Source organism: Neovison vison, chromosome 8, assembly GCF_020171115.1.
Source record: "Neovison vison isolate M4711 chromosome 8, ASM_NN_V1, whole genome shotgun sequence".
NCBI classification, from domain to species: domain Eukaryota; kingdom Metazoa; phylum Chordata; class Mammalia; order Carnivora; family Mustelidae; genus Neogale; species Neogale vison.
In genome coordinates this window covers 44429713-44455909 of record NC_058098.1, presented here as the reverse complement: position 1 = coordinate 44455909, position 26197 = coordinate 44429713, and the positions used below count along the sequence as shown (strand labels likewise).

Below are 26197 nucleotides of genomic sequence, written 5' to 3'. Positions count from 1 at the left end.
CACATTCTTACCATAGTCAGAAGAACTGTAGATCTGCACACCCAGAACACCAGCTACTGGGATCTTTTTCAGGCTGCTGACAAGGAGATGCTTCCAGGAGATTCTGCAGTGAAGTCTTAAGGGATTCCTCAAAGTAAGAAGCAACTCAGACAACCTCCTTCCGGGAGGAAGGATTAACCTTTTATGACCCACTGGAGCATTTTCTACCAGCATTCTTGATTCCTGTGCACTGTAGTATTATCTTTCTTCTCTGGACTGTAGGAATCCCTTGGACCATAAGAGAAAAAGCCACATAGATGTGTCTGGACTAGTATATCAATAAGGCTGTGACTCCAGAAACAGGGATACATAGGAAAATTCAGGTCAAAGACTACATTACTTTAAAATAAGGCAACCTTGATTTAGCAAGTACTTCTGTGCAAGTTCACATCAGAGAGCTTTATCCAAAAGGAAGATGAAAAGAAAAAGGTATGTGGAAGGGAACAGGAGAGTTTTTCTATATAACTGGGAGCCTGGTCATGTCTTTCAACACATGGAGAGAAGAGCAAGAACCAGGATGCACAGCTGGGCCATGGGCAAAGATGTTGGGAAGTAGCTGAGGGGTATTATTTTGTTAAATATAGAGTTTGGTATTTCTCTTCTCAGACCAAGAAAGTTTCTCCCCTTCCCAAAGTCTCCCATCTCTGTCTAGCGGCAAATAGAGTGTGCTTTCCCAGATACCTCATTGATCAACATGCGACTGGCCATGGAGAGTCGGGTCTTGGGGGGGAAATGGCTGGTGATCATGATTCGAAGTCCAGCCTCAGAGAAAGAAAGCTGGTGAGGGTAAGCTGACAGCAGCTCATCTACCATAATCACTGACGCTTTGCGGTGGAAATTGGCTAGGGAAATTGAAAACATAAAATAAAGATATTATTGAAGCTAGAAGCAGAAAAGAGATATTTATTTAGTCTTCTTTCCCCTCCTTCATCCCTCAGCCCCTCCTTCCTTCCCACCTATTCATTTATCCATCCATCTACCCATCTACCCATCTATCCTTCTTTCTACCCATCCAATCATCCATCCATCCATCCATCCATCCATCCATCCATCCATCCACTCATCTATCCTTCCATCCATCCACCCACCCATACTCCCATCTACCCATCTATCCTTCCTTCCTTCCATCCACCCAACCAACCATCATTCCATCCAAGGAGCAAAATATGGAGAATAGTCAAACTCTTTTTTCCATAAGGCTCATTGATAGCTTTTTTGAAATGACTTGAAACAATATAAGCATCATTCACTGGCATGGTAAGAGTGATAAGAAAGAGAATTCCTCTATATCTTCAAAGGATTTTTTCCCCAACACTCAGACTGGGGGCACAGGAAAGATCCCAATAATCTTTAGTAACCCTTTATGCCTTTCAAATGTCAACAATGTTCAATGTTCTGAGCTGTTGAAAGCTGCAGAAATGAGTTTAGTGCCAAGTGGAGGGCTTAAGTGGGGAATGAGCACATTGCTGCGGCCCAGCCTATGGGCAAGGCTGACAAAGGGGCAAAAGGGTAGGTGAACCAGCTACATGACAGAGGTCCAAGGTCCAGAATGGCCCAAACTGTTACACAACGTTTGCTGGCAGTCCTGATAAATAAGTTTCATCAAGGCCAACCCCCTCTCTACAAACATGCAATATAAGCACACAGCTCATAGGTGTCTGGCCACACACTCTGCTGGTGGTCACCCCTGTTTTCCAAGCCACTAAATCATGAAATGATCTCTGGAAACATGGACTAATATGAGGTAGCTCTTTTTGGTTTCCTAAGAGTATTCCTTTAATGGTTATAAACTATCCAGGATTCAATGAAATCCTTTTGTGGGATGGCACTGAATACTTAAGTCTTTTGCTAAACATAATTAGAAAAGTTAATCAAATATTTGATTTTCAAATTCTAATAATTACTTCAGATTTAAAACTCAGATTTGAATAACCTATAGATTTTCAAATTTCTTTTGTGTTTTCCTGCAAAGCAACCATATGAGACCAAGAAGAAATAAACCCACACATTTTTAGGGAAGGTTAAAAGAAATTGAAAATCCAAACACATTCTAAGGCAAAAGTAAATGATAATTTTCTGTGTTCCTCTAAGAAAGAATATTCTTTATTAGGGAGTACTATCTTAGTTCTCTCAGTGTATCAATTGCTTAATGAGAACCTATTGAATACAAGAATTACTTCGAAAAAAGGGAGGCAGCAATTTTCTGTTATTTTGCATACAGAGGTAATGTAGCCTGAAAAAGAATGTGGATATAATAATATACTAATAGCAACTATCACTAATGGAGTAATTTATATACTTTATCTCCTTTACTCATTACAATTATCCCCATTTTGCAGAAGAAAAAATTGAGGCTCAGAAAGGATTGTTAATTGGCTTCACAGTCAGATAGCCAAAATGTGACAGAGTCAATACCTCAAGACCCCTGGTCTTGCCTCCTTTATTGTCCTGTCCTAAATCCCCTGTGTCACTGCCAGCAAATGTTTTGCCCAGTGAAGTTTCCCAGGCAGCTCATCACCGAGTATGCCTGCCAGAAGATGTTCCAAAGGGAGGCAGGAAGGTCTGGAAGCTTCTCTCCCTTGGTCTCCTCTGGGGCAGGCAGCCTCCCACCAGCCCAGCCACAGTACCCCAGGGGTGGCCGTGAAGGTGGGCGGCCAGGCATCCTCCCAGGGCTCCCTCCCGGGGCCCAGGCTGCCCGCAGGTACCTTTCTTCAGTAGCACCACAGTCGCGTCGCAGTTGCTGCTGTCGTCAATTTCAGCATTGTTGGCCAAGCCATTGACCATGTTTCCAGCACCTTTCGTCCTCCTTTCGAAGCACTGATGGATGCAAGCATTATATCTGAACAAAGCAAAGAGCAGAAGAAGCCCATCAGCCTGTGTGTCCTGCAGCTCTCAGTGTAGGCACATTGTGGGAGACCCCATGCTTCAAGTTATCATTATTCTTTATTCATGTCCCCACAGAGAAATGCAATCTGTCCTATTTTCTGAGTGAGTGAAGATAAAACCAACATCACATAAGTAAATAGAGACAAACTTCTTTCTTTGCAAATTTTCAAGATCAGTGGTGGCATTCTGGGATTGAACTCCCTTGCTCACAGTCCATGCATGGAAGGGCCATGATGAGACTCAGCAGGATGGGCAAGGTCTACTTTCTCTTGCCATGTTTCCAGGACACACCCCTGTGAAGGGCGTGCTGGGTGGGGGAATGAGAAAGTGTCATATCCATGCTCCTGCCTAATCCCAGTGCATCATGGTCTGCGGGCCACAGGCCAACTGGCACTCTAGGTCTCTGTTTGGTTTTCTAAAACCATAGGTTGTGGTCCTGGGAATCTCTGTACATAGTGGGCCATAATTCCAGGTCAGGTGGTTGGCTTTAGGAAACAATTCTGGACTATTTTTCCCAGAATGATTGGGTGAAAACATTGTGTCGTCTTTCTTTTAGTCTTTTGTGTTGGAAGGGAAGACGCTTATATAAATTCCTAACATGTTTTTGACAGCTACATATTTTTACAATATTAAATATCCTTTACTATTAGAAGGTCCCCAGACAGGAATCCTAGAAAACTCTTGGGAAAACACAGCCAGGCAGTTTCCAGAGCATTGGAGGCCACTGCTATTTTTTTTGCCCCACTCAAACAGCTAAAGGCATCAGTGGCTTACTAGTCATGGGACAAGCCATGGGACAACAACAACATGTTGCCCCAGCTTGATCTCTGGCTTCCCAGAGGAACTGCAGCCAGGCATGGCAACTCTAAATGGCCAGGTGGTAGGCCCCTCAAGCTGTATTTCCCCACATAGGCTTCTCTTCCACATCCTTTACTGCTACAGGCTCTCTGGAGTCTGCTTCACTGGCACTTATGCCTGTTCTTCAGTGAGAGCAGCTCTGGGTGGGTGGGCCATCATGGTACAGATCGAGGGACCCTCTGCAGCTGGACAGCCCCTTCCTGTACTCCCTGGGAGCTTACAGTTCATCCTCCATGGCATGAGGGAGACTAGAAAACTAGTCAAAAGTGATGATGGTTTCTGTGAGAAAGGAAGTGGGCAGGCCAGTCCTGGGACACTCTCAGGCTTTACACGAGGCAAAGAACAGAACCAGAACATCACTTTTTTGCAACCCTAAAGAAATAATGGAGCCAGATCTTGTGCATGGATGGCTCCCAACATTACTGACAGAGCGATAGGAAACATCAGTGTGCCTGTTGGTGGCAGAACTCACCACCACATGGGACCCAGTCTACCCTAAACTGGACTGATGGCTGGCATACAGGAAACACAGGGGTCAAAGGAACAGGCCACACCACAGCACAGGACGGAATCAACAATTTCCAAACTGCGGGAAACTGTGTAGCTAACAACCTAACTTCATCAAAGAATAAATTGCAAGGAAAAAGAAAACCAGAGCGGGGATTCATAGATTAAAAGTTTGAGCAACCAATGATAATGAGTGGGATTTATTTGGATTCTGATTTTAAAAAATATTTAGGAGATTAAAAGAAACTGTAAAAAAAATGGCATTTGTGAGATCAATGAAAGTTTGAATATTGATTTGATATTTAATTCTCTTGAAGAAATAGCATTAATCTTGGGCGTGATAATGATGTGATGGTTATTATGTGAAATTTGAGTCCTTTTAGAGACATATCCTGAGGTTTTTGATAGATGAGTTGGCATGTCTCTTGGGCTTCACACCATGTGGCGGGGAGGAAATGGGCAGTGGTGTGGGCTGCTGGCTGTCAGCGCTGATGATGAGCATGGGGGGGCTGTCATACCATTCTATATTCAAATTCTTCTTAATGAAAAAGTCTCCCCACTTTCTTACTGACAGACTATGGGAGAGAGGCAGAATTTCTATCATCTTGACTCAAAATCCATTTCCCCACAGAAATACCAACTTGCATGAGGCTTTGCTTTGAAAGTATAACCTTGCGCTACACATTTATTTGGCTTTGGAAAACAAAGTAAGAACACTAGGCCTAGTATTATTACGAGAGCTTTCTTGAAATTAGATACTGGTAGTAACTTAACTATGCTGTCCCATTTCATGCTTAAGAACAACCTTTGCCGTAGGAGGCGTTAGGATCCCCGTTTTGTAAGCGAGGAAACAGAGATTCAAAATGGCATCATAAGTTGGCCGCTGGCAAGTGGCAAACTGAGGTGTGACCAGGCAGGGCTGAATGCACAACCCTTGATCTCAACCACTAGACTACATTGCTTCATCTGGGGACCAAATCCCAAGGAAGAGACCCAGAAGTACAGAAATCAATCCTCACCAAGTCCAGGTATGCCTCATGCTCCCTTAAGGTTTCTATCAACTTGGCCAAACCGAAATTGCTTTTTGACCTTCAGACAGAATGTTTAAAGTCATCCACCCAGGAGGCAGCTGACATCTCTAATATATGCGTTTTTTTAACTGCTGCTACTCAGTTTTATATTTTTAATTGAATGTTTTAAATTTTGTGCTTGCACCCTGAAGCTATTTTATTGTGGAGCATGCAATTTTATAAATCAGATTTTATAAAACCCCATGATTAGAGCCTCTGATTGCGGACAGGGATGGCTAAAGAGCAGAGATTTCAATTTAGAACTTGGGACCGGAATTTATGCAGAAAATTCTGTGAGCACAGTAGCTGCCATTCCCTGTTTTATTTGTATCCTGCTGGTTTGAACAGCTGGCAGGCTGGGAAAGTTGAGGCATCAGCAGAAACACACCTCATTAGCTTTCACACTAGGCACAGTTTGGGGGAGAGGAGAGAATTTGTTCACGGTGTTATCTTAATGTCCACATGCCCTATCAGCAATGCATGGGCTTTTATGATGGCTTGGTAGAGGGGTGCAGTGGTCACAAGATACATATTAGCAAAATTCCTCAACATTCCTTCCCTTTAGACTAACTCTGGTGTAAGCCCTCCTTATTTTGTGAAGCCCCCAGTAAGTGCACTATGGGATATGTTGTCTCTAAATTTGAATTTGAAACCCAAGACCAATGTCTGGTATACAGCAGACAGTTAATTATTCTGCAATAATTGACTAATTCACCCTTTCAAAGGGGGAAGAAAAGGGCTCTTGACTCTTGGGGAACTCAAACTTGGGACCTCAATAAATTAAAAAAAAAAGGTGAAATAATCAAATTTAAAACACACTGAAAGAAGATGTGTGCATTGTTGAGACCTCCCCCTATTGCTGAGACCACTGATTTCCTAATGGTTTTGCTATTTGAGAGACGGAGGAGCAAGATGCCTTCAGAGACTCTCCCTTTGGAGTCTAGAAACTCTGAAAGGTCTTTGGGCCAACCGTGGTTTTCATGGGAGCCCATCAATTGGTATTTTAAGATGGAAGGTGAGTATTGATTTCTTCAATCAAGGTTATAACCAAGGTGACAACCAAGGTTATCAAGGTGATAACTGATTTGTCAGTTATCCTGTGATAATCCTACACCAGGCTACTCTAGAAATGCCCTCTTCCACTAACAAGACCCAGATATCAGGTCCACACTGACCACTGGATAGCTCCTGAGGTGAAGGCTGGATGCCATATTGAGTGGACTGGCCATAGACTACTTACAGCCCACAACGGACACCAGCTGAGCCAGCTCCTACATTTACTGTTCATGAAATGTCTGCCAGTGGGGCCACGCTGATTTCTCAAAAAAGGTCTCATGGACACTAGTGGCCAGAAGTAATTTCTGTCAGACTTTAGTAGAAAAGACACTGTGTCATGTCAAATTCCAGACTACTACCTGACATGTCTAACCAGCAATTTCTGATCATGTGGTACTTTCTTGCCCCCTGAGAAGGTGGTCACAAATGCTGGGGAAAGTACGGGTTAATTTAGAATGAAAGAAACAGTTTCCATGGGGTCCAGCAGCTGCAGCATGGAATGGCTCTGCATTATTTACGAGCTCCTCATCTCAATGGGATTTGGCAAAAAGATGAACCAGCAGGTTCACAGCCATGGTGCTTACATTTTGCCTTAGAGTATGGGAAACACCAGCAATATAATTCTTGAAACACACAGGAAGCCTCCCAGATTCTGGGGGGAAAAGAACCTATGGAGTGGTGGTTTTAAAATATATCCACAAATTCTTTGAGACCCCTCCCTTCAAATGGTGACACAGACCCCCTGAGTCTGGGCTAGACTCACTTCTAATAAACAGAACAAGGCAGAAGTGACAGCATGTGACTTGTGAGACCAGATTAGAAAAGGCACTTGTTCCCTCTTGACTCACTTGCTCCCGTGCTGTGGAGACACTCAACCAGCCCTAAGGAGAGGCCCATATGCTGAGGAACCGAGGGCTCCAGCCAACAGCCAACATTAGCTGGCTAACGTTACCAACAGTAAGAGCAGGTCATTTTGCAGAACCAGTTAAGTTGATGACAACTACCCCAGCCAACCTCTTAACACTGTACAATCTCAAGGAAAAAAGGAAAAAACCTGAGCTAGAACTCTCTGGTTATGTCCTCTTGGATGCCTGACTCAGAAACTGTAATTAGATAACACATGCTTGTAGTTTTAAGACACTACATTTTGGGCTCATTTGTTACACAGCAGTAGGTGACAAATACGATATAAATAATGCAAGTCTGCAAGTATTCAGTCCATGGTTTTAGTTATCTCTTAACTAGGTCTGGTCCCATCTTTGTCACCCTACAGAGAAGCATGACTTAGTGAGTTCTACCTCCTTTCCTGTTAGGAAAGAGAGTGAAAACAGCCCCAAACTTGGTTGCCAGATATTAAAGGGGGGTAAGGGGTTTGAGAGATTTCTCAAATTAAACACTTAAAGCTTTGATTCCATTACTGCATGGGTGTTTGAAGGGTCTTTGCTATTGCCATGGATCAGAACTTACAGTGCCACACACAGGTCTGAGGGAACTGAGGAGACTGTGATCATCGGCACTGATAGCCAGCCTGCTACCTGCCCTGCCTCCATTCCTTTTTTTTTTTTTACATTATCCTGTCATGCTCGATGTAGGAAAGAGTTTTGGGAAAGAAAACCGAGAAGGCATGTTACTTACTTCATGATGACGATATAGATGAGATACATCAGCACGAGGACTAAAGACTCCCACCTGTGTAAAACCAAGAATGGCTAGTTAAAGAAAGTCATCACAGGCAGATGTGCAACACACCAGCCGATCTCGAAACATCCATGCCACATGGAGGACAGTTACACCTGGCAAGCAGGGCGAGGAGAAGCCACATGTGCAGACGGGTTACAAGTATTTCCTGGTCTGCAGACACAGCTTTCAATGGGATTGCTTTCGTTCTCTACCTAAAAGGAAAATGCTCCTTCCCTGTTATTCACTCACCTGAAAGTTCTGTGAGAGCACAAGTCTACCATAATATTGCTGATTATAGGCCTGTATATATAAATTTATATTTCAGCTTAATCATTCACTAAAACTATTCAGATATATTTATAAAGAGCAAACTAGAGAAATTGACAAGGATGACCCAGGGATTGTTGGATAGGAGGAGACAGGCATATGGAGAGAGGGAGGGGAGAGGGGGAAGAGAGAAAGAGAGGGAGAAGGAGGGAAGGAGGAGGTTGGGAGAGGAAGGAAGGGAGAGGAGGGACGGAAAAAGAGGGAGGGAGAGAGAGGGAGAGAGGCAGAAGGAGGGAGAAAGAGGGAGAGGGAGAGGGAGGAAGATGGAGGGGGAGGGAGAAAGTGAGGCAGGAGGAGGGAGAAAGAGTGGGGGAAGGGGGAAGGAGGGAAGGAGGGAGAAAGGACACCTGGGCAGGGAAAGTGCCAGCAGAAAGGATAAGACTGGACAACTGAAAAATGGTCAAGAGAAAGTAAAAAACCCAATGGAATGTACCTTGGGGTTCTGATAATTTGAATACTTCTATTTTATTCATTTTGGTAACTTCCAGCTTCAAAACCAAAGAATTTGATTTCTAAGTTCCCCTTTTAGCTGTAGAATTGAGGGAATAATTCTGATTTTGTGAAAAGGTTACTGGTGAATGGTTGATGAAGAAATTCTGGGTTATGCCTTCCTTTTCTGTTTTCTTCTCAAGTTCTATGTCTAAAAACTGGCCCTTGGGGAAGTATGTGGTCAAATTCAAAAAGGCCACACACAACGGTTTTTGTTGTAGTGGTGTTTATGACCCCAAAGTGCTGGAAAACAGAAAGACAGTTGTAGGAGGGGAGGCTGGGTCCACCTGTCCATCCCACACATTGGTTCCAAATCACTATGCAAACTGTGTATGTGTATCTGGTATAGAATGTGCCTTTGGTGCTACCAAGAGAATAAAGTCAAGGGGTTCAAATCTCTCTACCTTCCACCACATTTCTCAGCTCCTCTCTCAGCAAACCTTCTCAAAGCCTCACATGCCCTGCACCATAGCACTTCCCACTCACTGGACAATTCCTTGAGTCTAATATCCACAGTCGTCCGTCCTCTGACACACTGGTCCAGGGCACCAGCCACCTCCATCTGCATGTGCCCAGGGACGGTTCTCTGCCACCCTGTTCAAAGTCCCTGCAGCTGACCACCTGTCCTCATGCATGCAACAGTCTCTTCTCCTCACTTCTGAGAGGCCACACGGCTGGTTTTCCTCTTGTCATCCCCCTAACTTCTCCTTCCCTCCACCTCCCCCACTGCCTCAGGTGAACCTCTAAATATGGGACCCTCTTCTCCTTTTACCTACACGTTCTCCCTGGATGACATCATCTCGTCCTCCTGCTGTAAACACCAGCTGACATCTCCACCCCACACCTCTCCTTGGCGCAGGTGCCTATACCCACAGTCAACACGGCTTCTCCATGTGGCATCTATGACGTCAGAGCAGAATCTGGAATTCCTACTTCCTGGCTTCATGCTCCCTGGGCTTTGCCACCTCAATCAACTGGACCACTCCCTGCCTGGTCAAGCTCCAAATCTGGAAATCAGTTTGGAACCCTCCTTGACCCTTGCCTTACATGCCTCGGAACCCCATGTCTGAGGTATTTCCTGAATTGTTGGCTTCAGCCCTCCCCACTGCTACCCACCAGGCCACCCAAATAGCAGCCTCTATACTGGTATCTGCGAGGCTACTGGATCATATCATTCTTCTGTTTCAATCTCTCCAGCTGCTTCCCAACACAGTTGAAAAGAGAAAACAAAAAGTACCTCCTGTCTGTAAAACCCAGTTCTTCTATTCCTCCAATTGTCTGTGCCTGGTCTGTGCTCCATCCCACTGGCCTCCCTTCGTTTGCACACACCAGAAGCTTCTTTCCTTCTCCAAGGATCTTTGCACTCACTGCTCCCTCTGCTAAGAATAGTCTTCCCTTCATTCCTTGGCTGGTCCCTTTTATCCTGCAAATGCTGGTGGAAATGTCATCTCTTCCAAGAAGTTTTCCCTGCCTACTCCTACTTCTCTATTACAAGACCTTGAGTATGTTCTTTAAACTGCTGACCAGTCTGTGCTTCCCTTGTTTATTTATTCATTGCTTATTAATGCCTGTTTCAGGCAGTCACTTGACAACACTCCTCATTCTTGACCCCTGCCTCAGCTATCTGGTTTCTCATTTTCCAGAGGCTTAGAGCAGATCCCCTGACAGCTGACTCCCCTTCCCTCCCCAGCTGCCCACTATTCTCTTCTCCCCAGCACAGGAAAGCCCTCAGTTCATCTGCATAGGATGAGACTTCCCTTAAAATCCATTTTCAGTTGCAAGAGACCTTTTGAACATGGTCCTTATTGAAACCAGTGTATGTGTGGCATAAAGTTAATTAGGAAAAATGAGGCTTAGTCACAGTGTTCATTTCGAAGGCAGAGATTCTCGAGATCCAAAGGGATGCCATGTAACTTGGATGCATTTTAATAGACTCAGGAAGGGAAACAGACCCACATCAGTGAACTATTTCAGCTAGGCTGAATGAAGTCCAGCTCTTTGTAAATAGGTAGATAGATCCTCTCTAATTCATCTAGAACTTTTCATTGTTTTTTTTTTCCCCCTCAAAACAAGCCCTTCCATTGCAATGTTCAAGTAAGATTCTGTTTTGTTACATTTTGGGGATGCCTGTGAGATGGGGGTTCTCTGCGTCTGCTGACCTTTCAGGTTTGCTTGGTTGGTATCCAGACTCAGGGCTTGCCCAGCACTTCCTCCATAGGAAATACACAAGGCTCTGTGAGGCCCTGACACTAGCTAGCTGCTGTCCTCTCTGCTTTGGGGCCTGAGTGTTTGATCCAGTCTTGGCTTCATGCTCCTCAGAGTCCCAGGGATTGCCCCCTCCCCTGCCCTGTGCTGTGAGTGTCTCCAAATGACCCCATGATTACATGTCAACTGTCTGCCTCCTCTCTAGTCCCAAAGAGCCCCAAAGTGAAGGCCGAGTTTGGTTTTGTGTTCTGTGTCTTGTTCTGGAACAGAGCCTGGGATTCAGGAGGTGTCTAGGAAACAGGTGGAATTGGACAGATTCCAAATACAGACCTCTAAAGTCACATGGCTTTTGTCTCCCCTCTCCCCCACTTCTCCTGGAGCCGGTTCTCCGCCTGCCTCTTCTAACCACAACATCCACTGTCCTCCGAGGACCTGGTCTTGTGGCATGATCTGGGATTGTTCCTTCCCTTCCTGCAAACTTCCATTTGGAACCACCTTCAACTAGCCCCTGGTTCTCATGCCCAAGATTGTTCTTTCTTGTATTGGGAGGTTTACTCCCTGTTCCTCCCCATTCTCACCCAGAGGGCATGGTTCTGCTTTCTTAACTGTGGTCCAGAACACTCCATGCTGGTTCCAAGTGCCATACAGGTAGATATTCTCCAGGTCATGTTCCCAGGCCCTCTTTTCTCTCCCAAAGTTACAGCTTGAGGCTCAAAGAAGAAACAAGAACATCAACCTGGATCCTTTTGTTTTCTTGTCAGGCATTCAGACTCACTGAAGACATATTCCAAATTCTTTCTGGCAATATTTTGGGTCTTGCTGGGCTGTTATTATGGATTCAGGGTGAACATTCATCCTATCTGGTAAATCTCCATTGTTTTCTATTTCAAATGTCTTTAGGGGTAGTTATCTAACTGAAAAGCATCAAACATATATTTGCCTGCCTCTTGCTTGCTAACAAGAGTCTATGAGGTTGAGATAGCAAATGAGGACCCCTGGATCTGCAGGAAAGTGGACCCACTTCTAGGATAAATAATTATCTGTCTAGAGTTGTAATTCTATTCTGCCTGGCCATTTATTGGTCAACGTAGACCCAGCTGGGACCAAAGAGGTACAAGGAGGAAAGGTGTTTTTCCTGCTTCCTTCTTCTTGCCTTCAATCCAAACTCAATGCCTGAGACAACAGCAGTCCTTTTGGGATCACGATGGAAAGGCCAAGAGAAATGCAGAGGCATCGTACCACCAACAGCTAGGGTACTTGTTTTGTAAGAAAAATAAACCACTGATTCTTTAACCCACTAGAGCTGGTTTTCCACTGTAAAAACCTTCTGCCTTCCATTTCTTGGCTGCTTGAGATCTGTTGCAGAATTCGGATTCAGGAGTGGTAGAGGCATTTAAGCTGTGGATGACGGGGAAGGGTTACCCCTATGTATTGTACTCCACAAGGCTCCTTTAGTCCTATAGAGTACTCTTGTTTCAGAAGATACACAACTGAAATTAGTTTCCTTTTGAGGATTTGGGATGAACTGGTTACCTCCCTTGAGTCGGACATGATGGAGTTTTCTACAACAAGGAATGGAATTCACTGTTAAAGGCATTCGTGAAGTATTGCTGTGTTGTAATTGCACAAGTTGAAGAATCTGACATTAAAGGGAGAAATGAGAGAAGTCAGCACCTAGACACATCCTTTTAGCAAAACAAATGCTTGTTGTTGGTTGGGTATGAAAAATACCCGATATTTTTGGTGACAGCAAAAAATACCTTAAAGTTCAATATATTTTGCATTTAAATGAGGAGCTAAGATCCCTAGAAGTCCCAGAGCAGTTATGGTCCAGTGGCGCAGACTTGAATCTCTTGGCCTCACTCACATGGAGAATGTTCTCCATTAGCCCATCCACATAACAATAATTACGTAACAGGTCGGCAGTCTGCGAATGATGTCCTGGTGCCATGAAGCCTCCCCCTTGTACTTCCCTGCAGCTACTCCTGTACATGAGCTAGGATTCTAACCCAGCACAGGCTGGAACCAAACATACTTGGGAATTTGCAACTCATTCCTTCACGGCCTTCCTCTCTCCTTCTCCATGTGGGAGCCTCAGGGCTCATGCTGAGGGCCTGAGGACCTCAGGATCTGAGCCCTTCAGTGCAGGCCCAGGGTTCTAACCTCATATCATCCATAGGAGATCTGGCTTTTGGAATGCAGAGGAAACAGCCTCTCTCTTTCTTGATTCACACTATCTGAAAGACCCTAAAAGACATTTTGAGGGTAAGGACTGAAATAGGCTGCTTTCATAGCAAAGCCAGGGAGGTAAAGAAAAGAGAGCTCTCTCTAAGAAAAACCAACAGTAATCCACCCATAGCTACTTTCTTAAGGTTTTCCATGCAAAAACAGCAGAAAAATTCCTGAGATCGAATGCGATCATAACTTATCTTTATGGCAGTGTTGTGAGCTAAGAGCAGCAACACTGAGCAACACTTAAGCACCTACTGTGTGGTAAGGTAGAGTGAGGGTCATGCTAAGTGTGTCATCATTTGGAGTGAGGATAGTTTTGCAAGTTTTCTTGTGCTGCACTCCATCCCCAAGAACATGGGAAGAAGATGTCACCACTCTGCTTGGAGACCTCGTCCAGACAAATCCCATGAAGAGGCTCTTCCTGACCGCTGACCTGAGGTGCTCCCAGACCTCCTTAATCCCTTTTAGCCTACTGGTCTTGGCTTCTCAAAGAAGACCTTCTTATTTCTTAAGCGTTGACATAAAAATGGTGTGTCTTAAAGCACGGTCTCCTAGCAGTCTCCTCCATACCCCTCCTGGACAGAGGAAAGAGAGTTGGCAAAACTACACTAAACACCTTGGCACGGTGAATCACATTTACCATCAATGGGGCAAGCTCCTCTGCCATGCCCAAATTCTGAAAATCAGAGATCCTAAGACAAAGAGATGTCACTCCCACAAATGGCTACTGCTCATATGCCAAAAGCTCATTCTAAGCTTTAAATAATACCATAAAAGTTGGTCTGCTTACCTGGTTGGTGTACTAGCTATGCTGTCACACTATCCCACAGATGCTATTTCATGTTTCTCTACATCCACAGATCAAATATTCGAGAATAACGTAACAAGAATGCACAACGCACTCAATTTCTATTTCCATTCCAAACATAACTGACTTGCTCAAAACTCACCTGATAAATGATGAATAGTTGGCCCAAATGTAAATGTTCTCATAGATGTAAACTGGCTAAAGCTTTGTTATCCATTTAAAAAAAAAAAAATCACTGATTTTTCAGAGATCTAAGATAGTCTTGAATGTCAGATAGAACTTTAATGGGTAAAAGACAACTGAAGTGCCTCCATCTCTGGTTCCTGAAACATACATGGTATTTGGAATATGCCAACACAGTCTGCACAGGATCTGTAAGGACCAGGAAATGGCTGACTTGCAGAAAGCCCCATTAAATCACCCCCTCTCACCTGGATGACAAAGACAATGGGATATTAGCATCCCAAATGGAAGGCCACCACCCCAGCTGGGAGGGGGTAGAGGAAGGTCTCTGCTCTGTGAAAGCTGATCTAATGTCTTTGTTGAGGTCCACAGGGGGGTCCCAAGGAGGGCTAATTGTTCCAAGCTGCCAGGACATTCCCCTTTCTTTCCTCAACCCTGACTCTAGTCTTCAATATATATTTGCCTCCGCCATACAGCCAGGGGGAACTGGAAAGGAAAAGGAGGTACTTACCAGGAAACTTGTTCATCATAAATGAACTGTAAAATAAATAAATAAATAAATAAATAAATAAATAAATAAATAAATAAATAGGACAATTAGACATGCACACACGTGCGCGTGCACTTGCGAGGTCTGCATGCACAGGCATGCGCGTTGCCCACCCACGAAGCCAGTTTGGCGGGAATCAGCCTGGGACTGGCCTGCAACACCGAGGATCTGCCGACCAACTTCCCTCTGTGCTGGTTCCGCTTCCTGCTAAAGTTAGCGGAAGGAGGTGTTGTTGGCAGGCTGGAGAGGCATGATGCGGAGGGGAGAAGCACCGGGTCATCCCTCCCTTTTTGCAACTTCTGTCCAGCGGTGGACAGACAGGGAAGCATGCCCACCTTTTTGTGCGGAGCACGAGGCGCTGTCGAATTTTAGATCCGGAAGGGGTTAGGGGAGCCTGGCAGGTGCTTCCAAACATCAGCAACTTGGGGGCCGCCTGTAAGACGTTTGCACGTCTCGGGGTTTCGGGGCTCTCTACAGCGCCTTCCAGCTTTTAGGCAAGCCCTTGGACTTCTGTGTACTCAACGTTTTTCTTTTGGTTGACCTACTTTTTTGTTTAGTTTCCTTAAAAGAGTTCATTTTCAAAGGAAACTCTGCATCACAACCAGAAGCAGAGATTCCGCTCGGCTTGCCGCCCTGTGCAAAGGGTGGGAAATCAGCGCAGTGACTACAAGCCCCAGGGGGCACCGCAGGCTGCCCGTGCCCTGGGCCACGGGCCCGCCGGTGTTCATTCCAAGAAGATTCCCGAGGGTCAGAGGTGGCTGGAAAGATGGACCAGTGCCAAACGGAGGTGTCCTCCCGGATCAGCTACGATCCAAAGGGAAAGCATATAGCAACGATTGAATTTGCTTAGGCCAGAGCCCAAATCACTTCTCACTTTGGGGGAAAGAGTGGTGTCACCCTGGCCCTTTGATTTACACGGGGAAAAGAAGCCACAGAGAACACGAGGAATTTTGGGTGTTCAAAGAGCTGAAGGTGTGCAATTAGCTGCAGAGTTGGTTCTAGAACTCAGACCTGGTTCTTATGTCTTCTCTCCATGACACATTTCCTTCCCCGGAAGGTGCGCTGTTGAAAAGTGGAAGCTGTCTTTCTCCGCTTGACTTATTTCACTAAGCATGATACGCTCTAGTTCCATCCATGTTGTCGCAAATGGCAAGATTTCGTTTCTTTTGATGGCTGCATAGTATTCCATTGTGTATATATACCACATCTTCTTGATCCATTCATCTGTTGATGGACATCTAGGTTCTTTCCATAGTTTGGCTATTGTGGACATTGCTGCTATAAACATTCGGGTGCACGTGCCCCTTTGGATCACTACGTTTGTATCTTTAGGGTAAATTCCCAGTAGTGCAATTGCTGGGTCATAGGGCAGTTCTATTTTCAACATTTTGAGGAACCTCCATGCTGTTTTCCAGAGTGGTTGCACCCTGATATGAGGGAGTGGTGATGCAACATGGGGGCCTAAGTGGGTAGGAGAAGAATCCATGAAACAAGATGGGATAGGGAGGGAGACAAACCATAAGTGACTCTTAATCTCACGAAACAAACTGTGGGTTGCTGTGGGGAGGGGGGTTGGGAGAAGTGGGGGTAGGGTTATGGACATTGGGGAGGGTATGTGCTTTTGGGTAAATTGGAAGGGGAGATGAACCATGAGAGACGATGGACTCTGAAAAACAATCTGAGGGGTTTGAAGTGGCGGGGGGGTGGGAGGTTGGGGTACCAGGTGGTGGGTATTATAGAGGGCACAGCTTGCATGGAGCACTGGGTGTGGTGAAAAAATAATGAATACTGTTTTTCTGAAAATAAATAAATTGGAAAAAAAAAAAAAAAGAAAAGTGGAAGCTGAGGGTTGCTTCATTGCTCGCTCTTTCCACCTTCATGGGATATGACTGCTCAGGGTACCACCAACTCTGAGCGCTTTTTTTTCGGGGGCCTGTGGCCCTCCAAGGCAGACTCCAAGGCAGAAACCTCTGGGTGCAAGGGGTCATTGTTGCATGGAGATGGTACACCCAACAGAAGACACGGGCATCACTTCAGTCCCGAGAGAGGATAATAAGCAGCATTTGTGAGACACACAGAGAAAACTGTACAGCCGAGCAGGTGCGGCTCCGAAGGCACCGGAAAGGACCTCTCTCCAATTATCCCGAAGGCGCAAAGGGAAGATGAGAACAAAGGGGCCCCACTTATTTGTAGCTCACACTTCCTGACAAGACACTGAAGAAGACGTTGGCTTCAGCAGCTTTGTGACTCTTGTGATCAGATTCAACAGGTTGACATTTGGATGAAAATGTCAAAGCAGAAAGGGAAGAGAATTAAAGAAATAAAGGAAACCATCCTGCAATCCAGTCTGGGTGGTCTGCAGTCCACCCCGGAAGGCATTCACAGATTCTTTTGTACCAACACTGGCTTAAAAAAAAAAAAAATCCATTGTCAAGAAATCAGGGAACAGAACAAATGATTTAAGTTGAAAAATGTTTCTATTAATTGAAGTTAATTTAGTATCAGTGCTGGAGCAATCAATGCTCGCCACTCAGGAGAGCACGAGATACTGGTAGAGTTTATTAAAGTGCCAATTTAATTTTCGTCTGAAAGACGAAAGGGAAGGCAGGTGATACTGCATAACAGAAAAGCAGCTTTCAGGAGGCCCTTATTCTGTGCCATCTGAGTGACTTGTGGGGGCACAGATCAATAGGTCTTTAACGATTATTTCAGTGATCATATTAATGGGGAAAAAGCAGCATACGCGGAATTGTGCAAAGGATCCCAAAATGAGAATGGGATTTACAGAGAACACAATACATCAGGGAGTAGTGAGGTCTGGACTAGATGCACAACTAAGGACATCACGAGCCTGATGTTAAGGTATCGAGGGTGGCCAGGGAGGTCGGGGGTGGGAATGGGGTTGAGGGAGGCAGACAAGGAGAGAGGCTGATGGTCTTGCTAGGTAGGAGTCTTAACAGATGGAGGTGATCTGGAAGCTTCCAGATAATTAAGCAGTGATACCCCCTCACTGACCACTCGTGGCCAGGAGCCCTCAGATGCCCGGTGCCTAATGAGCAAAACACTGCCTGGGATTCATCTGACTTATTTTAGAGGGCTTGGTGGAAAAATGAAAGGACTCAGAAAAAAGAACAGTATAACAGAGAAAAGGAATAGAAGCCAGGCCTTTAACCTACATGGAACAGGCTTGTTTGTGGTAAGAAAGGAAGTGGACGGTGAGTTACGAATAACTCTGGACCTTACTGGCAGCACCTGGATGAGGCTGGGCCAGGGACTATCCCCCACTCAGAAGACTGAATATGAGGAAATCGACACTGCTCACAGCATATTCCCTCTAGTTCCTGGACCACCATGACAGAGTGCTGGAATTGCTCTGTCTGAAAAGTCCTAAAATGACAAGGACAGGCGACTTTCTCACTTGAGAAAGTGATGCTTTCTGATGGTTTCAGGGAATGGATCTTACTTTGCCAACAAGTATCTTATTTCATTTTATTCTGTTTTATTTTATTTTATATTCTTAAGACATATACTGCATATCCTTCTGTATTTCCATGTTCTATCTGTGGGTAAAATAAGATGAAACAACTACCTTACTAGGGTAGAAACCCCCCTGAAATAATTTATATAGGTACTTGGAAACAAGAAATCGTGCCCCCACTTCCACCCGGTCACCACTAGGTGGTGCTCACGTCCTACCCGCTGCCTGTCCACTCCGCCAAGGCAGGGAGGGGGTTTGGAAGGAAGTCAGATCAAGTCCATTTCAAGGTTTCATTAAACCTCCTGGGAGGAGGGTAAACAACTCAAGACAGACGGCTTCCTAACGGAGTCTTCAGCTGTTTTGGAGGCAGGATGTGTTCTGAGTTGGGGACAGGCAGGTCCCTCAACTCATCCCACCACTGAAACCCTAGGACATGTGGCCTTTGAGGGACCTGCTGTGTGGCCTTCGGAACTGACTCACTCTTATCCCAGTTGGGTTTCTGAAAACAAGTCTTGCTTGGGAAAGCAGCCCTTTGTGCTTTGCTGCTTGTGTTTGGGGCTGCCTCCCGTGACCACATGTGGGTGGTGCAAACCGGTATCTGAGCCCCAGATTTGCTGCACACAGCAGGTCAAGGGACCTGCTCTCTAAGTCCAGTGTGGTTCATCAGAAGCTACTTCTGGCTTCGCCCTTAAGCTTTCCACGTGTTCCACAGACCAGCTAAATGTGAACATATATGAACAAATTTGAAAACAAAAAAACAAAAAAATAAAAAACAAAAACCCCAAACCACTTTTTTCCTTCAGGCCTCAGAGAAACAGTTGGGTACCATGGAAACCAGCTTTCAGCCCTGGTGTCTGCTCTAGAATTCTTCTGAGAGAGACAGGCTTACATCAGGCAGGTGAATCCCTGGATGACAGAGCATCCCAGGGAAATGCGAAGGATGTGGCATGCTCAAAGCAGAAGAGCAGGGAAAACAAGGGCCAGGAATTGCCCAGGTGTGTGGACAGCAGACAGCCGGGCTGGCTTCTGAGCAGGGAGGCAGGTGGCTGTCCCCACATTGCATGTCAGTCCATGGAGCAGCTTACTTTAAGCCATAACCACGGAGCAGAAGCAGCCGCACTGAAGAACTTAAATTTCCATAGCTTGTGATATCATCACTGGCACCATTAGAATTTTAAACAGCAAAAGTAACAGGAGAAAATCAACACCACCAGTCTCTTTCAAGACACTAAAATCCTGAAAAATCTTCCCTCCCTAGCTGGAAATGGAAAATGCACCCCTCCCCCTCCAATTCTCACTCAACAGCATGGAGGATCCCTCAGGAGTTGTGCCCAAATGGGGATGGGGGTGCAGATGGCATTCCTTCTGAGGAGAGGAGTCCACTGGAATGCACTGGAAAGCTGCTGTTAAGCACCAATATAGTTTATACTTGAAAGTTTTTTTTTTTTTAATTTTAAAAAGATTTTATTTATTTGACAGAGAGAGACACAGTGAGAAAGAGAACACAAGCAGGAGGAGTGGGAGAGGGAAAAGCAGGCTCCCCACTGACCAGGGAGCCTGATGTGGGGCTCGATCCCAGAACCCTGGGATCATGACCTGAACCAAAGGCAGACACTTAATGACTGAGCCACTCAGGCGTCCCCACACTTGAAAGTTAAACGGGATTTTCGACCTCTGGATCTCTAGCAGGCCTACAACAGTGGTGGGGGCTGCAGGAGTGTAGGAAATAAGGACTTCTTCAAGGCAGGGCTTGAACAGAGCTGGTCATCTCACGTAAATATGCAGAAGCAGGCTATGGAAGGATGGAAAGCAGATAATGGGATGGATTTAGGGTACAGGGGAGGATAGTTGCCAAACCAAAAGGGCTCTGTTTGCTGAGCAGTGCAAAACCAAACAAAGGCACATAACTGAAACTTCCAAGTCATTTTCCTTGTGAAAGAGAAGAGGGTCCTCTGTGCATCCCACAGTCTGACTGATCCATGCCCCTGCTCTAGAACCGAGCACAAGGAAGACCCAACTTCCTGGTATACCCCAGGAGCCTTTACAGCGCACCCTTCTTCCTCTCAGTGGCAGTGATAATGACACAGGCAACCCCTTGTATGACCATAGTTGATTTGTTTAAGGAACTTAAAAAAGTCTCACATTCATTCCCTCTGACAATCTTCTAGCCACCGTGGTCAGTTCTCGCTTTCCCAGGAGAGCTGAGATGTAACAAGGGTACCATGAGTGTAAGAACCTCAGTGTTGCTGAACTGGAGAGAAGAGGCTACCTCCCTGCAAGGAAGGGGTCCGAGAAGGGAGGACAGTAAGCCAGATGGGCAGGGCCCTGGAGGCCAGCATGGAGGCAGGGGAAAACGACAGTCATCAATCAACTAGTGTGAGATGTCTTTTCTCTCACAGATAGGGTAACAGAAGAAGATTCTGGATCATTTATGATCAGCTGTCTTAAGAAAAAAGGAATCAGGAGAGGGAAGGCAGGAGCTATTCCTTTCAGTCTAAGAATGTGGAGTAAGAGAAGCAGGCATGCCTCTCTAGTGGCTGACTGCATAGCTGGTGAGGGACAATCAGGATGATTTCAAAGATGAAGAGGCAGATTTTATTGGAGGGGGAAATCTGAACTCTTTGCCAGGGCTTAGGGGGTGGGAGAGGGTGGAGAAGTACCATCTTAGACACCTGCTCTGGCAAACCTGAGCTACTGCAACTCCCCGGCCCTAAGCAAATCCCTGAAAGTCTGGGACCTCAGTTTTGCCATCTACAAAATGGGACTCATGCAATTAGCTAGCTTGCAGAGTCGTGAGTATTGAACTGGAAATTCTTCATGGACAGACCCAGTGTAGTACCTAGTCCTGTAGGAAATACTGGGTCTATGCAGGTTAAAACTCAGAGATGCCTGGGGCAACGTGCATGTATTTTCTCTGGATGGATCTGCTCTCTACAACTGTGCTCTCTGGTATGGTAGGCACTAGCCACGTGAGGCTACATAAATTTCAATTAATTAAACTTCAGTTCCTGGGTTTCATTTCTTGCATTTTCCAGAGCTCAATAGCCACATGTGCCCACTGGCTACACCACTGGACAGTGCCATCCAGGCCATCTCCAGTGGTTGGACCAGCTGAGTTGTCTCTGTCCCCACAAAATCCCATCGAGAGGGGGGAACTGCAAGTAGTCCCCGGGGAGGAAGAGAGGGAAGTGTTACCTCGGAGGGGCCTCGCTGCTGTGCCCATGCTCAGGGGGCCCCGAGGGCCCCCAGTTGGTGCCAGCGGCCCACCTGACCCTTCTCCAGGTAGGCAGCACTCCTGACCTGTCTCCAAGGCCTATCCACTCCCCCTGGAGGTTTCCCTTCTCCTATTGCTCACAAACCCCATCTCAAAGCAGAGATGAAGAGTAAAAATAAAGTATTCCTTTTTAGGGCAGCTGTTAGACTGAGGATGTAATGAATCATTTGCATTTATGTAAATTACATGATTATGTAAATTACAGTAACATTTCAATAAAAGAGGCTGTGGGGCCTGCTGGAATTTGGAGAAAGGGTAGGGCTAGGCAGAGCTGTCTGTGGTGGTGGACATTGGCTGGGGGTGAGTCAATCAAATGGGAGAGAAGAAGCAAGAGGGTCTGCAAGGTTGTGGAGACTATCTGCTGCGTAGACGCACGCAAGGACATGCTCCAAAGAACCCAGAATGCTTTTGGGACCTCAAAGGTGACACCTGTCTTGCAGTGATAGTCTCGAATCATGGGGCGAGCCTGCTGGGCCACGTTCAGCTTCTCCAAGGTGTGAGGCTTTGCTGTATAGGACGTTGCCTGGGCAAAGCTGTGGGGGGGGGGGTGCCTAATGGGGCAGGAAGGGCAAAGAGACACACACTACATGTTTTTGATATCATAACTGGTTTCGACAGTAACACGTTCCTAATTTCCTCCGCTTTCTCCCTGAAAGACAACATCAAACCCACCAGAAAATAGCACAGAGCTAAGGTAGGTGAAACCCAAATGCCCAAGGGACCGAGTCCCTTATCTCTAAGTTAATGGTCTTAAGCTCTGTGGGTTTCAGCGTGTTTGCCTTCTGGTCTTCTCCAGCTCAAACCGGCTACAGACCCAGGTAATCCCGACTGTCTGTGCGCTCCTGGCCCAGCAACAGGGGTGTCCCTCCCATAACTGTCTCCCTTGTTCTCTGGGTTCCCAGGACCCATGGTTCATTCTTGGGGCTCCTCTGCCCGGGGCTGTAGGGCCTCTCACAGGGATGTACAAAGAAGCAACATCTGGTCCCACTTAGGTGATTCTCATGCACCCGCTTAGTTAGGACTGTCCTGTGGGTGAACAAGATCTTTACCGCATCACCTCCGGAGACCCGCAACTCTGTCTTCTGAACAGTTCAGAACCATAAAAGAGGGAGAGGACAACAACAAAAAACCCTAATGTTAAATTGTACGGATAGTTGGCAATTATTTGTGGCTAGGAGGAAGGCTTTTAAATACAGGAATTTTAAGTGTCCTGCTCCACTGCAGGTCCTATAGAGAAGCCTAATATTCTATAAAGAAGGCCAGAAGAAAAGTGATTTTTTTCCCCATGACATTTGGGGAAAACACAGAAAGAGGAGACTAGAACACCCTGACAAAAACAAACAGCAGCTGTGGTGAGCAGCAGCCTGGGGCTGGTCCATGGGACAGACCTGGGGCTGTTGAGAAATGCACTTTGCTAAATGCTGGACTTCTGTATAGAAGACTGTTCTCCTCACCCCGGTTTCAGGTCTCATTTGAAAATGATCCTGAGAATGAACAGCCGTCGGCAATCCAGCCAAATAAGCAGTCATCATGCCTCGTGTTAGAGAAACTCAACATTTCCTCCGGAAGCTGTCGTCGCCAGGCAGCAGGTGGACTATCCCCAGGAAGTGGTGTCTCATTGTATTTGCAGTTTAGTTTCTGGAAGTGAGTATGGTGCATTAGAGTCGTCTGAGGGGCAGGGCGGGTCCTGGCTGCAGTGGAAGTTCCTGGGTCCTGCCCCAGAGCTTACTGGATTAAGATTTCTGGGTTGCGCTCTTTCCGTCAGCATGCTGGGTGTTTGCTGGGCATACAGAAGTTGGCGGGAACACCGGTAAAAATAAGAACCAAGACCAAACCCTAAGGACTCAAGCTTTTCTCTGCTATTGCTTCCTAAGAGTGGAGAAATGTAATTTTTCTCAAAATCAGAAAACTCTAGTCTTGACATCTGGGCTGTAAATACACAGTCCAAATCTGCAGGGAATGGCAGAGAATTACTGACTTTTGCATCTTGTTGCCATATGAAGGAAACACAGAGCTGCAGCAGCCTGGTTGTCCAGTGGGCTCAGCTCTGCGATTCATGAGCCACATGCTGGGTAGAGGACGGCTTTGCCCAAAGACCGCTCTTGGGTGAGCGTCACCTGCAGCCCAAGGAAGCAAAACTCTTTACTTCCTCACACATCATAACAACAGTGACATTAAAAAAAAAAAAAAATCCTGGGCATATTCAGGTAAATCCGACTGAAGACAAGTTATTTTACCCAGAGTCCAGGAGGTGTCTGTGCTGAGAACAGAAAAAGAAGCCAGTGTGGGCAATTCACTGTTGGGGGTGGACATGCTGAGTCTCTGCTCCAGGGAAATCTCAGCTTTTGTTTTCCATCTCATAACCTCGTCTTTCTGGGAATGGTCATCTCTTTGCGAAATTCGGCAAAACAGAGAGTTGCATCTATTTATCGTGTCCGCAAGCCATGCCTTTTGAAACAGTAACTTTCAAGAACCAGAGCTAGCCAGAAGGGAGGAGACCACGATTGGGAGTCAGATGCCTTAACTCCCATTTCGGTGTGTTTCTGATTCGCCACCATCCTTCTTCTGGATGACTTGGCTAGCCAAGCGGGGGTTTGGATTTGTCCCCACAAGTGACAAGGAGGCACAAGGCTGTTCTTTGTAGAGCTACCAGTGGGACAGCTCTGAGGACTGACCGGGAAAGGGGGGAAGGGTAGCGGGGACAGTGATGCTTCCCATTGTCATACTGACCCGCAACAGGCCATCAGTTCCAGCCAAAGACATAAAAACCCTCAACTAAAATGGGCTATGAAGGGACACACTGGGGAGATTTTTACAAGATGAAAATCTAAAATGAAGCGAAATGGGTATGGTGGAATTGGGAAAATGGTCCACTTAGTATCATCCACAGGTTGGGTGGCTAGGAGAGAAATGGGGGTTGAAATACAGAAAGAGCGTCCAGTCTTGGGGAAGTCACATTAAGTTTAGAGACACGTTGAGTTTGGGACAGGAAGATGTCCAGTAGAGAAGAGAGGGGCTTCTCTGTGACTGGACCTCAGAGAGATGCCATTGCCAAAAATACAGTGTAGAGGTGTTAGCACAAAGGTGGTAATGGCCATGGGCGGTGTCCTGGGAGGGCATATGGAGAGGCGGAACTAAGGTCACTGGGGACCTGGGGACAGGGCACACTGACACCAAAGAGAGTTCTAGAAGAGCCCATGAGAAAGTGAGAGGGAATGGTCAGGGGGTCCCAGGAAAACAGCAGAGGACTCTCATGGAATCAGGTAACCAGAGTCAACACTCCTGTTCTGCGCACCAAACTACCACACTGGGGTTCTGGCTGATCAAAGGAGCTGGAAGAAAGAGAAGCCACCTCCATGCATAGACATCTGTTTGCTTCTTTGTCACCAGAGACCCTGAACTTGCTCCATGTGGGGAGCTGCACATAATCCCAAGCAATGAAAAGGATGAGTTAAGAGTCGAATGGCAAGGGGACTCCGATGAGGGGTGTGTCACACACTTACCACGATGAGCGCCACCACAGACAGCGTGTAGTAAATTGAATCCCTCAGCAGGCACCAGGAGGAAAGAGCCACAACCTGAATGAAAAGAGAAGAAGACAGTAACAGTCAGGATATTTGACGGTGCAAAGGAGAAAGCATGGCTTCCGGTGGCTCTCACCAGTGATAAACCGGGAACACAACTTAGTATTTCTTTCTCCTGGGCTGACCCCAGTCAATCTGCCTGCAAGTATGAATTTATGGAAGGTCTTTGGGTGTATTAGTTTGGATCTTCTGAAAGACAAATTCCAAGAAGGGATTAAACCTGCAACCGTTTTATGAGGGGAAGGCACTCATGAGAGAAAACGGGGAGGCAGCCGGGGGGAAGGTAGGAGGGCCACCCAACCACGTTTCGGGTCTGACCCCTGTGAAGGAGAGAGGGTGGACATGCCCCAGGCTGCTGGGCAGCACGAGGAAGGCTCAGCAAAGCCGAGTCAAAAACCTGTGTCTCCCAGGAACCCACCAGCCTTAGCATTCCTCATGAGAAGGGCATGAAGGAGCCGCCCACCCTGGGTCCTTGTCAAGGCTCTCATGTTTGCTGCAGCCTGGGCTCATGGAATGAACCCAGGGCTGGACAGCCGTTGCCCTTCACAAGGGGCCTCTGTAGCCACCTTCTCTCACCTCTATTATATGCCTGTCCTTGTCGGCACCTGACTCCTGATTTGATCAGAATTTTTTAAAACACAGATTTGCATATTTATCTGGAGAAAATGTTATTCTTAGCAGTTGGACTATGTCCCTTTAAGGAAGGATAGGATGGCTCAGCCAAGGTGAGGCCAGGAGACACACTGCTGGAGGCTGTGACAGGCCTGGCCTGCTGTGTCCAGACTTCCTACAGAGGGAGGCCCCTGGATGAGACAAAGGGGGGCAATGGAGCCAGGCTGGGCCGTGGGGAGGAGAGGCTGCTGGGAAGGGGGGAGCTGCAGATGCCAGGTTAAGATTCCTGTTCTGGAGGAAGAGTCATTTCTCCATGGTAAGTCCCTCCAAATCACCTTTGGAGGGATACCTGTTATTTC

At 46.3% G+C, this 26197-nt stretch overlaps 1 protein-coding gene across 1 annotated transcript in view; it reads right to left on the bottom strand.

Annotated features, from left to right (window-relative positions):
* The window catches only part of SLC24A3 (solute carrier family 24 member 3), a 500344-nt gene that overhangs the window by 47233 nt on the left and 426914 nt on the right, over positions 1-26197 (bottom strand). The window contains exons 7-11 of the mRNA XM_044263528.1: positions 25146-25220; positions 14852-14877; positions 8052-8105; positions 2745-2878; positions 721-881 (exon numbers count right to left, since the gene is read on the bottom strand). Coding sequence (XP_044119463.1) covers positions 721-881; positions 2745-2878; positions 8052-8105; positions 14852-14877; positions 25146-25220 — 450 coding nt within the window. The remainder of the gene's footprint in view (positions 1-720; positions 882-2744; positions 2879-8051; positions 8106-14851; positions 14878-25145; positions 25221-26197) is intronic.